The sequence below is a fragment of the Merops nubicus genome, unplaced genomic scaffold (genome assembly GCF_000691845.1).
Source record: "Merops nubicus isolate BGI_N331 unplaced genomic scaffold, ASM69184v1 scaffold16632, whole genome shotgun sequence".
NCBI classification, from domain to species: Eukaryota; Metazoa; Chordata; class Aves; order Coraciiformes; family Meropidae; genus Merops; species Merops nubicus.
This window is the reverse complement of record NW_008591720.1, coordinates 1-12,809: the sequence shown is the minus strand read 5'-3', so window position 1 is coordinate 12,809 and position 12,809 is coordinate 1. Positions and strand designations below refer to the sequence as shown.

The window sequence follows — 12,809 nt, the reverse complement described above, 5'->3', positions numbered from 1 at the left end:
TCACGAGGAAAGAAACAACTCCAGTCTTTTACAAACATTGCAATGAACCCAGTGAGATGTGTACACGCCACTGGCTTCTACTGGATAGAATTAGAATGAGCTGACTCTACGTCATAAGCCTCATAGTATCAGGGCTAATGGAAATTTTTCTTTATCCAAAGTTGCAAATTAGGTCATGAATATGTGAGCTATACCTCAAGTGATTTTTGTCAGGTGCTGTCTGGCTACTCCATGCAGTATTTTGTCAAATATACAGAGCTAAAGGACATAGTATGCTGCAGTGGCTACCTGGAGACCCAGCAAATGTTGGCATTTTTTACAACTGTAAGCTAAGGAAAACTCTTATCAGAAACCTGACAGGTTCTTAAATTAGTTACTTAAGAAGAATGATTTTCTATTATAGATACAGGAGGTTTTCCTTTGCAGGAAAAAGTCATATACTGTCCATGAACTGGAGACAGATCCTGTTACCAGATTTGAAGTTCATCATTTCTGTTGTGAACTGGTAATTGGTAATTGTGAACTGAGCAAGCTGCAGCTTATCCAGCCCATGGATCTCCTCCTGGTTTTCTGACCAGTGGTAGACGATGTCCTCTGAAGAGTACCCATCTGCAAAAAAAAAGCTGTATAAATACAAAATTTGAGGAAGAAATGAAGAACTTAAGAGGATTCATGGTGGAAGTCTTAGCTCTTCTGCTACGCTGATTTTCATGGGTCCATTGGAAACATGCTGTGATCCCATCTGGCTAATTCACTGCCCTGGCTACACTAGTGCTGCCAGTGTCACACTGGGGTAGCTTTCCTACAGTGAGAATAAGCCAAGTTGATGCCAGTGTGGCAATGGTGGCAGCTGGAGGATAACTGGTAGGGAGAGGTGCAGAGCACCAAGGCCACGAGGGAAGGGGGGATATGTACAAGAGGATTTCTGTCTCGTAAATGCAGATATGCAATATGCAAATCCATAGGAATCAATCCTTGCTAGTTTTGCTGCTAATGGACAGCTTGCTATTATACCATTCATGTGTTTAAAGAGGCTTTATTCTACGTTTGTTTCACTGAAATCAAAACTCAAATTCAATTAAAAATTCAACCACCACCAGAACTCCCTGCAAGAACTTGCTGGGAGAGAGAATCGATTGCTGGTCTGCTGCCTCTGCATTTGGTGATTACATAAGTAACACTGTAGATTGCTGTTTTTGACAGGATAAAATGGTACTGTGGTTAATTGCCTAGAAAACAAAGTCAGTGCTAAAATAGAAAAAGAGAAACTTGCATCAATAGGCTAGTGGATCTGTTCAGAAACCACTACTCACAAATCTCTGGAACCCTCAGGACCTGTAGGCTCTGTGATATAAAAGCCACAAAGGTCCAGATTCATTGCCATTGATTGGGTGGCCCTTGCTTGGGGCAGTGGTGATTTTCATTCAGAAGTATTGATACTCATGTGAATTACATCCTGATCATACATAAAATACAGGTTGGACAACATACAAATTCATTCTTTACCCTCCTTTGTGAGTACAAAAGTACTTAAGCCAATTCATGCAGAATTCTGATAGATACCTGTGTAACAGATACAGGAATGTTGAGGCAAGGTAGACAGCTGTCTAAGGGTTAGTCACAACAGCATTCATTAAAAGCAAGGAATTCTTTCTTTTTCCTCTTTTCTCATAAAGAAAAAATAGCACATGAAATTTTGCCTTTGGGCTTCTCTGCTGGGTTTGATGCAAACCTCAGTAATGCTAGTGACTGTCACAACTGCTCTGAGTTTTACATCAAGCACAAAACTCCAGACATTTGTCAGCAGGACTGACAGTAGGTTGTTCCTCTTCACTAAATTAAATCCTCTAGTTTTGAACTGGATTGGAGGTGAACTGCTATGGAAAAGTCCATAGGCTAAGGCCCAACGCAGAGAACGAAGGGATTTGTCTTTGTACCTTTTATATCTAAATCCTAAGGCACCCCTTACTTTTCATTGACTAAAGCAGAATAATTCCAGCAAACTCAGTACCATATGCACAGGCTTTTAACAAAACAAAGTTGGTGTGAACCACTGTACTCAGCCCTTACAGCTCTCCAAATCCAACATGCATTCTTGCTCATCCATCGGATACTTGGAGAGGTCCATGTCACAGGCCACTGTTGAGGTTATCCTGTCCCAAGCAAGGTGAACACCAGTTAGTTGCATTCAGATAGAGCCCTTTCCTCAGAACTCCAAAGACTAAGTGGAAAACTTTGAAACCTTAATAGTGATGCAGGAACCTATTTTCAAAATCCTTATGGCTATTCCCTTTACTAAGTCTGCAGGAAACCCAAAGGCTGGGGGAAATTGAAGAAAGGTTGAATGACTTGTCTGATTTCAGAGGGCACTTCAGCTACTTCTGATGCTAAAAAGGACTTTTCTGAGTCAAAACTACTCCCTTCCACTGTCCCCAAAATCACTACCAATACCTTAATGGTGACTTAATGTTTCAAAGGTGCATACTCATTATGTTTTAGAACATCACCCAATTAACTTTAAATGTAGTTACTGACTTCTAGCAAGAACACTCTTCCCGGGCAAGGAAACACTACTTTCTCTGTTTGAAAGCTGGGGAAGTTCAGCCTAAATCGGGCTCATTGTTCTCTTGGAAAATAGTGAGAGAGTGGAGAACAGAATCTTTGCTCTGTATTCATCATCCTCTTGCCTGGTGACCTAATAAGTTACGAGATTCTTATCTCCTGCTAAGGACATTCTGCAAGTGAGCAGTGATTATGCAGTAGAAACGTGTTAGTATTGCCAAAGATACCTTCCTGGCAGTGTAATCCTTGCAAAGCAAAGGGAACTCTGACAGCACTCACCACTACTTCATTCCATTTTAAATTCATAATTCTTTTAGGAAATCATCTTAATAAAACTGACTGATTACTTTATAGTGCATTCACAAAGCTGACACATGACAGAGTGCACTCACCTGATGCTGTACAAAATGACTCCGTCTGGCTGGAGCCTGATCAGTTTGTTTTCCACAGTCACATCATGGAACCAAGCAGACTTGGCGTTGACTATGAAGGTATCTGGCAACCAGAGCTTGTCCACAAAGCGGCTGTCCAGGCCCAGAGTTTCATTGGTGTGGTTGTAAGACAGACGGTCGTCTCGCCAGCTCTGGTGCAGGAATACTGTCATGGTGTATTCCTGTGACAGGAGAAATCCCAGTGAAAAAGTGGTGCTTAATGAACACAGTGATAATGTCTTGAGAATTGGTCAAAAATCATTGTGTTAGCCTAGATATATGCCCACTGCTTCCAGTGCAAATTTTATACTCCACCAACCATAGAGGTGCCCAAGCTTTTTAATTTCTGTCGTTTGCTTCTACCATGGATAACCCACGATATCAAAAAGTGATTCAATGTCAGTGTTCTACAGAACATGTTACGTATCTCCAGAAGTATAACTTCTGCTTTTTCATGATCTTCTGGTAATTTCTCCACTCCAAACATGCTGGGGATCAACTCTCTCCCTGTCTCGTTAGTTTTCTACACTCTCTGTCACTGCAGTACGTCTGTTCCCAGCTGGGTAGGTTTAACTGATAACGTACCATGTTGGCTTCTGAGATGTGGTCAATGCTGGCTACTTCAATTGCAAGAGCAACATTAACAGGAGGACCTGAGAAAAAATGTTTGAATGAGGTGATTTACATCATCATAGTACCTATAAAAATACAGATGTCCCCAGACTGTTAATTCTTTCACACAGCCTGAATTCATAGACATGTTTTCCACAATAAAGTACACTTCCCAAGAAAAATCCACCTTAAAGCAGGAGACTGAAATCTTCTACAGATTGCATTCTCAATTTTAGCAGAACACCTCACTTCAGTGATAAAGGACATGAGATAGAGTCACAACTGCTGAAAATCATGGGATCCTTTCTAGAAACCACATCATCTGGTTTAAGACAGCACGACTGCAAGCAAATGCAGAAATTCATTTCATGTAATCCAAAATTCCTTCAACTTAGATATCAGTGACTTAAGAACTGTACCAGCGAGAAGATTACATTGCTAGTTCTGTTGTACAATCTGTCTCCTTTCAGAGTCCAGCCAATTGTTGACTGTTGTTACTTCCAGTATGCAATCAACAGAAAATCACAATGATGAAAATCTCATGCAGAGGACAAAGGTCACGTAACATCAGAGGGCAGGACTGTACAAAACAAAAGAGGCATTATTCTCAAAGCCTCACCTCCGATCCCAGGCCGGAAATTACGTGCATACCCTTTCATTAAATCATCCAGGTTGGGTAACCAAGAGATTTCAATGTTGGAACCTATGTAATCTCCAATGTCATTCATAGCTCTAGGTAAAGAGAAGAAGTATCTTTTTAAACTTGGCCATGTTTACAAACAGAAAAATAACAGAAAATGGAAGACATTGACTTCTTTTACACCAGAGATCCCCTACAATATAATCAGTTATACTGGTAATGTAGTGCAAATATACTGCATGTAGACAGGAAAACCATTTCAGATATTTCTGTTTAAATTAAAACTTATTTCATGCAAGACTGTGGCCCCTTTCTGAAAGTCAAATACATGCATTTTAAGTTGTTTTGGTTTTTTTTAAGTAAGGAAAAAAAATTAAAAAATTTAGAAATGTAAAGAAAGCATGAGGGAAACCAAGATGTTTTATATACTGTATGAAATGCATCTGTGGACACTGAAGTGCAGCTATCTGGGCAGCAGGACACAGCAGCTGTGACAGCTCCTGGTACCACTGAGGAACAGCTGAGATCAAGAAGGCACCCTGGTATATGGTGTATTGTCAGATGTGACAGGAAAACAGTAGGAATTGCACAGCTGGAGTTTGGATTTAACATCTCCCATGCTGGATAAAGTACCACTGGGCCTCGGCAATATGAAAAGCAATGCTAACAGGAGGTGTGCAACACCCAAAAACTGCAAAGATATGGTCAGAAAGGAGATCTCACTTAAAAAGTGGGCAGCTGAGAGCATGGAAGCCCCAAAGGGGACATGCCCACAGCCCCAGGCTGCCCACAGGCCAGACCCAGACCTTGGTGGGAGCGGGCTGTGGTGCTGGAGCTTGGGAGGTTGTGTCCCTGCTGCCAGAAAGCCTCAGTGGTTCTCCTTTGCTGCGAGCCAAAGAGGTGGCTGCCTGTGGTCCAGGCCCCTCAGCAGTCCTGCCACGAGCAGTTGGGTGGGTATTCCACAGCCTCTTATGAACCAAGGCAAGCTTAGCTTGTCTTAACTGCTTAACTGAGCTGGCAGAATACATTTGAAGAAGATCTGTGCCTGCTCACAGGATTCCTCTTGCCAGCACTGTGATTGATGTGACAGAGATAAATGAAGGACTGTGACAACGTCTGCCACAACTATTTGCAAAGGGAAAAATTGCCAGTGGTTTGGGAGGGCCTGTGTCTGAACACACGTACTACATCAAAGCTCTTGGAGCACTATTTCAGCATTTTCCACTGAGTCCACAATAAACACCCCATCTGAGAGATACGTGTCACCAGGAACAGAAGAGAAACTCCTTAAACATCGATGAAAGGTGGCAAAATAATAGATCATAAACATATTTGGCCTTGGTACTTACATAACTCTGTTGGAGTGTTGGTGCAACAGTGACCCACATAAAGCACAGGCCTTCTCTCCAGAGCACACCAGCCTGGGCATTCAGCTGGGCACACGCAGTCACTGCCAGCACAGCAGCAGCCTGCCCTGCAGTAACCAATCCTTCTCCTCACAGAGCAGTGAAAGAAAAACCTTTGGTTGCCTTGGTCATAAAATTCTTGCCCCCTTTGTATGGAGTCAATTATATAAGGAGGGAGTTGTGGGATTAGAATGTATAAATGTAAGTTCTGGGCAGCAGAGACACTGAGAACTTGCATTAACAGAGCTGTCAAAGCTTAGGCAACCTTAAAGCACAGGGATGCTGCTCCAGAGGGGAACTTCAGTAGTCCATGGCAAAATGATGAAATTGGGGATATATATTAAACTGTATCTATGTTTCCTTGCCATGAGCACACTGATGTATGTTCATCTCAAATGACTATCTCAGATATTTCTCAGGTATCTACATCTCTTCTGAGTAAGGATTTTGGAAGGCTCAGAGCCACATTTTCAGCTACATAAACTGGAATAACATAATGGTTTTAGACAAGGGCTTCAAACATTTATACCAGATGTTGACAGAGTTTTTTCCTCCTTTATTGGGTCTCATCAACTATATAAACACTTCTTTCTATCAAACTGCTGTTTCCTATGTGCTGATCTTTCAATCATCCAACTGTCAGTATTAAGTGAAATTATAGTTTCATAGTGTTTGGCAAGATCCAAACGCTAAGGTCTTGCTTTCTTCTGCAATAGCATCAACATTGCAGTTCAGAAAATCTTTATTTTCTTTTACTTTCACTACCCTATTTCTGGAAATACTAAAGCTACCACATAATACAGAAAGGAAATATTTTTAAATTAAGGCCTTGTAAGATTAGAGAATATGAGACTATGTTGAAAGGATGGGGAAATCTATCTTAGGCTTCTTACACAGACTATAATACCTAAGTGTGAGGTACAAGTTGTTGTAAAATTAGAATACCACATATATTTATGAGTACTTAACCTGAGAAAAACAATAAAAACAAATTCCACTGCTCCCCTTTCACAATAGGTGTTGCTACCCGTGCACATTAAGAACTCATCCCCAGATAACTGGCTTATCATCAGTCACTTGCTATAAAAGAAGTAATGTCACTGTAGGAACTGCCAGGAGCCTCATCTTTTTAGAGAAAGCATTTACAGAATGCAGCACTTATCCTGTGTCAATATTCTATTTTAATGGCATTAAGGAGAGCCATAGAGCTAAAGGGAAGTTAAAATGATGAGAGCTGGGTTAAAAACTATGGACTGTATCTTGCCATGTGTTTTAAGAAGATTATAATCTAGAGGGAGTTTTACTTAAATATCCATGACACAATTAAAAAGAATCTTGCTTCTATTCTTAATAAAGCCTTAGGGTCAGATCATCAGTGTAACAAATGTGTTGAAGTTAGTGGAGCTATATGCACTTAATACCAGTGGGGGCTATTAAAGTATTACAGCTGAAATAATTTCATGGCTAGATTTACTCTGTTAATGTTTATACTACTGGTTCCTTTTTAAATTTCTTTGAAATGGTCAACAAGATTCCTCAGTTACAGCCCTTCTCACACACTAGCACGGAGCTCACAGAATGGCTCCTAGATACTCAAAGAGAATACGTGAATCAGAACAACCTACAGCTTCATTTACAAACAGTTCTCGCTGAGTTACCAAAAGCTTTTGCTAATATTAGGCTTTTTTTTCATGCAGATGATTAAGGGACTAGAGCATCTGTCATATGAGGAAAAGCTGAGAGCTGGGACTCTTTAGCCAGGAGAAGAGAAGGCTCAGGAGGGATCTTATCCATGTATATAAATAGGTGAGGGGAGGGTATAAAGAAGGCAGAGCCAGGCTCTTTGCAGTGGTGCCTTGCAGTGGTGCCCAGTGGTGGGGCCAGAGGCAGTGGGCACAAACTGGAGCACAGGAGGTTCTGCTTGAACATCAGGAGATGCTTCTCCACAGTGAGGGTGACTGAGCACAGGGACAGGTCACCCAGAGAGGTTGTGATCTCCCTCCATGGTGATAATTAAGTGCCACACAAACATGGTCTTGGGCAGGAGGGTGACCAGATGAGCTCCAGAGGTCCTTTCCAACCTCAACCATTCTGTGAACTGATGCTGTACCTTCAAACTACCTCGTGACCCCTTTAAGCAGCCATATTCTTCAAACTACATTTTGTCAGACTGACATGGAGGCTGATGGAGCAAGAGAAATGACACAAACATAAGAACTAATGTAGCAGGGGCTGCATGCTTGGGTGTGGGATTCAGTGTGGTTTAAATGAGTGCAAGTCCTGCTTGTGTCAGTCTGCTGTGCACTCTTTAGGTGCAAAGTCATCCTCCAGCATAGAAATCTCCTATTCCTTTATGTTTTGTCCCTCAAAAACATTGACAGGGAGTAGAAATAAAAAACTCAAGAATACCATTCTACCTATAATATTTCCTTTTTATCTGATGAAGACAAAAGGGTGAATATTAGTAGATAGCATAGCAGTCCCCAGTCAGTCAGCAGTGATGACTTTGGACAGCAGACCTTCACTCTCATGGCACTTTAGAGGCCAGTTTGTGGTAACTCCTTTGAGCCATTCTTCTAGACTTCTGTACAGCAGGTCCAGTGCTTGTTACATGAAGGATGGTAGGAGAATTTAATTTATCCTTGATAAAAAGTTGGGATTATACATGGCCTAGAATATTATTCATTTATTGCACCTGAAAAAGGAAGACCAACGTAGAAAAGACATGTTGGAAGGGATTAACTTTTCATAGTGTAAGCAGTAAAGATGAAAAGAAAGGAAACTACTGTTAGTTGATTCAGCAACTTCGCTTCCTGACATAAGCTGCTGAAAAGCTTGTTTTAGTAAGAAAAGGACTTTGTAAAGTTAAGCTACTGATTTGTAAAATTCAAGGAGCATAACAGCTCATTAAAAAGCTTATCTTTACTTTGCACCAGGCCAGAGTGGGGTGCCTGGCTGACCAAACACCAGCCTAGCCATGGGAACTAATACCACTCATTCCCAAATCTAAAGCTGAAGAAGATGGGTTTTCATCCATGCTCTGCCTCTGTACACATCTCATGTCAAGCAAATACTCTGGAGAATATATTTGCCTCTGCCCATATCTTGAATTTAAGCATTATGAGAACTTCAGCAAGCTCCCTGTTAGTAGTAGGAAACTGATTGGTGCTGTTCAAGCTACAAAAAGAACAGGTAGTTCTCTTACACACTAGACAAAGGGGAGATGAAATCACCAATGATAAACCTGGCAAAATTATAAAGTTCTTTGCCTAACAAAACTGTCCTTGACACAGGTTAGGGAGATCATCTCCAGGCAATGAATCTCAGATGACAAGGAAATGCATCTCTTTTGGAGCTAAGTGCTATCCACTCTAGAATAAAAAGCACATCTATCCCCAAATCCTGGCTGGCAGCTTTCTCCCAGCTGCTGCAGGACCCTTGCATTCTACTAATGCAGAGTGATCTGGAGAAGAAGCATCGACCAGCTTGGACAGCACATCTTTAAAGGGCTTGTCAGGCAAGGGAGGTGTTAGCCTGTCTTCCCTACCTTCCAGAACACTGCTGGAAAACTGATGCTAGAAATTTATCAATATTAGTAGAAAAAAAACTGGTATTTAAATTACACCAAGGAAAGAGGCAGCCTGTGAATGAGTGCTCTACAGCAGCTGGACAAGAGATAATATTAGCAATATTATTTTTGCACAGCCATGAGAAAGGCTCAGCAGCATCTTTAAATCAGTGGCCAATGAGATACTGATTTTGGGTCACACTTGTAGGGAGAGTGCTCTGACCTTCTGACAAACATAGATAGCAGTAAGATATGGGAAATCACTTCTTGCATCTCCTGTTTCTTCTTTAAATCTGCTAACCTGATTCTTTTGGGGACCATGACATAGTTGTTATATGAATCTTTTAACCTGGCAGACAGAAATACCAGTTGGAATCTGAGGACTGGGGTGGAGTACAATTCATTGTCTTCAAGATGATCTTTTGGAGGCAAATGTCCCAGATGTCATAGCCTCTCAAGAAAAGTTTTTCTTGGGGAAAAACACAAGGAATATCCTGCAAGGTCAGTGAACAATCTGGCCTCTGTCAAACTCCAGGATTATCCAGAGCAGTATGTGTATCCTTCCCATCTGCCATTCCTGACTCTGAGTGAAGCTCACTGTAAATACATTTCATGTTTTGAAATGTAATTGAAAAAGCATTAGGCTTAATTCATGGCAACCTTTTCAACATAAAAAGCCCTTATTTCCTCTCTGTTGGTTTTAAGCTACAGAAAATGGACCACTCTTTGCATATATTCACACATTAAAGCTGCTCTGTCGCCATGAATAGAAGTAAAACACTGAGGGAGACACAACAGAAGGACAGTTCTCTGCAAATGTATAAAAGTCATTTAACATCATAGAACCTTAAATATAAAAGATGCACCTATTTTTAATTAGAAGATTAAAATAAGTAAAGAATTACAAAGTACAGCCGTACACCCCAAACCTCCTATCAATAGTACTCCTTCCCTGTGCAAATGAAGAAATACTTCACTAGGTGTGTTTCACAGGTGATCTCATTCTCTGTGACACGTTTATTACTGCAGCATTCACAGCATATCAAACTCTGATAAAATAATGGAAGCTACAGTCTTTGCCCCATGAGCTGTCAATCACAGAAATGCCAAATTTCTTGCCACTAATCAAGGCCTCACGCAGACTGCAGATAATGCTTTTAAGAAATGTTTATCTGAAACCAGCACTGGCAGAAGTGGGATGTGCTGACTTAGGCTGAATGTGGCTCACTCACTTTAGTCCAAGAGCACGTGACAGAGAAATCACACAGAGCCTCTGAAGCACCCCAAAAGGATATTCAAAAATGCTGCGAGGAAGCAGGCTACACGTATTCCCACCTCCCTCCTCTGCCAAACCCTATTTTAACAGCTAGTTCTGCCTTTGGGGAGTCTTACGTCATGCCACTGAGCCCTGAACTCGCTGAAATGTTCTTCCTTTTTCCAGCAGGTGTTTGCTTTCACCTGTCAACACACAGCCCATGTATTATCAAACCCACAAGCAGAGAACTTAGTGGTGTTGGATGCCCTCTGTCATCATAACCGTGGGGCACATTCCATTCAGAAAACAAAACCAGAGCAATAAAATGTAGCTATTGGCAGCTTTAGCCATTATTATAAACCCACAGGATTAATAAAAGCATCTCTTAGAAAAAATAATTATATGCAATACCAAGGAAGAAGAGTGAGGAAGTTAATGTGCTTCTTGGGCCATTACGAGGATCATAGGTCACCTGTGCCTGAGTAATTTTACTGATGCAAACATAAGATTCTGGTTTAGCTCTAACTCCTCCAAAGTGCACGTGTAAGCAGGTTTACTCACTTTTTTACAAGATTAAACAATGTTCTGCCATAGCCACACTAAATCCTGAACCTTCAGGAAACTTGTACTAACAGAGCAGCTTTCTCTGACCATTGGATGTCTCATACTTTGGCATATTTGGAACACCACAAACTGAACAGCTGGAATTTCATAAGGCAGAATCTGCCTTACTCCCGCCCTGCCACAAGTACATGTACTTCTAACAACTCATCCCTGTGCAACTGGAGGAAGAAAGTCAAGTAACTATGTAATTAATCCAAATATAAATAATTGGTCCAACAAATTATAGATTGCACATACCCTGGCAGTTGCTGTGCCTAGAAACAGACCTTGAAGACAGAAGCTGAGAAGGCTGAGTCTTCCTTAAAAGACTTGTCTTTCTGTTTTTATACTCAAACATGACTTTTCAACCAAAATACTTAATGCTAGCCCACGTGCAGATAGAGAAGGAGTCACTGACATGATGGGTGAGACCTAGATGCCCTTAGGTCACAAGCAGTGTTTCCTCTGCCTTCACTGTAACACACTGGGTTGCTCCAGAGCAGGAGGGGGTCAGGATCTGACCCTGCAGGGCAGATTCAAGGTCGTACAATAAATCATTATGTCAGTCCTGAATAAGAGCTGTTGCCTTGACACTTCTTCTAATGCAAGATCCTTTTCCTTCTCAGTGAAAAAAATAAGATCTCACTGATTAATTCCAAAAACTGTAACAGCAATGTTATTTCTTACTACAGTTACCACTTCTCTTCTTGTACTCCTCCAAAGCTATTAATAATGTCTATAAAGTAGAAGTAGGAAGACCCTTTAATGCCACAGCCACCTCTGCTCTGGATGATGTAGGCATGTTTTTACATGGCAGCAAGTTCTTTTTCACTCCCCCTTCTATTTTCATTGCATAATCATGGCAAGCTTTCTCCACATACAGCCTCCAGATCTGGAAGGAATATATAGAGAGCATAGCCGGTTGCCTAGCTAACACCTTCAGAACAAATCTGACTGAGAACTGCAAACATATATCTTTACAATTTATTATTTTAAGACATGGTTGGCGTTCTTCAAACCTTTATTTTTTTCTAAGATCTCTGCCAGTCTCTTCCTCTCATCTCAAATTCAGGAGACTTAATGAACCTGTGAGAAAGGAATGTTTGTATTCTGGGGTTTTTAATTGTGCCTATGGAGGCCCTAAGCAGAGATGTTCAGTTGGTACCCCACTGGCTGTGCCGGGTTTTATGGGAGAGTTTCATGTTCAAGCAGGCCCCCTACAGAGCTGTTTAAGGGGCTGAGGCTGCGCTGGGACGTGCAGTGCTATTACAAAAAGTGATTGCCCCCAATTTAGAGCAAATGCCCTCGGAAAAAGGCTTCCACAGGCACCCTGTTAAAAACGCACCCCTTGATTAACCCAAGGAACTGCTGCTCAGTTGGCAGAAGTACATCCTCCGCTAGAAAAAGAAGAAAGAAAAGGGAAAAAGATGGAGCACATTGAGGGAACTCTGGCAGCGAAGACCCCTTTCTGTACTGCACGCTCGCTCAGGCAGTCGCTAGTCCTGAAATGAGGGGAGCACCCCTGGGAGCGGGAGCCGCGGGCAGGGGAGGGGGCAGCGGCTGCGGGCAGAGCCCGGGCAGCCCGAGCGAGAACGCGGCGGCGTTTGCTTACCTGATACACCTGTGCTGTTGGGTGCACAGCAGAACCAAGGCAGGAAAAACCCAGGTGAGAAATTCCATTGTACTCCCATGTATTAGACAGTGGCAAACGAAACCCAGGGTCCCCGGCTTT

At 41.8% G+C, this 12,809-nt stretch overlaps 1 protein-coding gene across 1 annotated transcript in view; it reads right to left on the bottom strand.

Annotated features, from left to right (window-relative positions):
• The window catches only part of GABRD (gamma-aminobutyric acid (GABA) A receptor, delta), a 15,542-nt gene extending 2,785 nt beyond the window's left edge, over positions 1-12,757 (bottom strand). Inside the window, exons 1-6 of the mRNA XM_008950366.1 lie at positions 12,690-12,757; positions 4,225-4,337; positions 3,579-3,646; positions 2,955-3,175; positions 2,071-2,153; positions 472-609 (exon numbers count right to left, since the gene is read on the bottom strand). Coding sequence (XP_008948614.1) covers positions 472-609; positions 2,071-2,153; positions 2,955-3,175; positions 3,579-3,646; positions 4,225-4,337; positions 12,690-12,757 — 691 coding nt within the window. The remainder of the gene's footprint in view (positions 1-471; positions 610-2,070; positions 2,154-2,954; positions 3,176-3,578; positions 3,647-4,224; positions 4,338-12,689) is intronic.
• Positions 12,758-12,809: the final 52 nt, after the last annotated feature.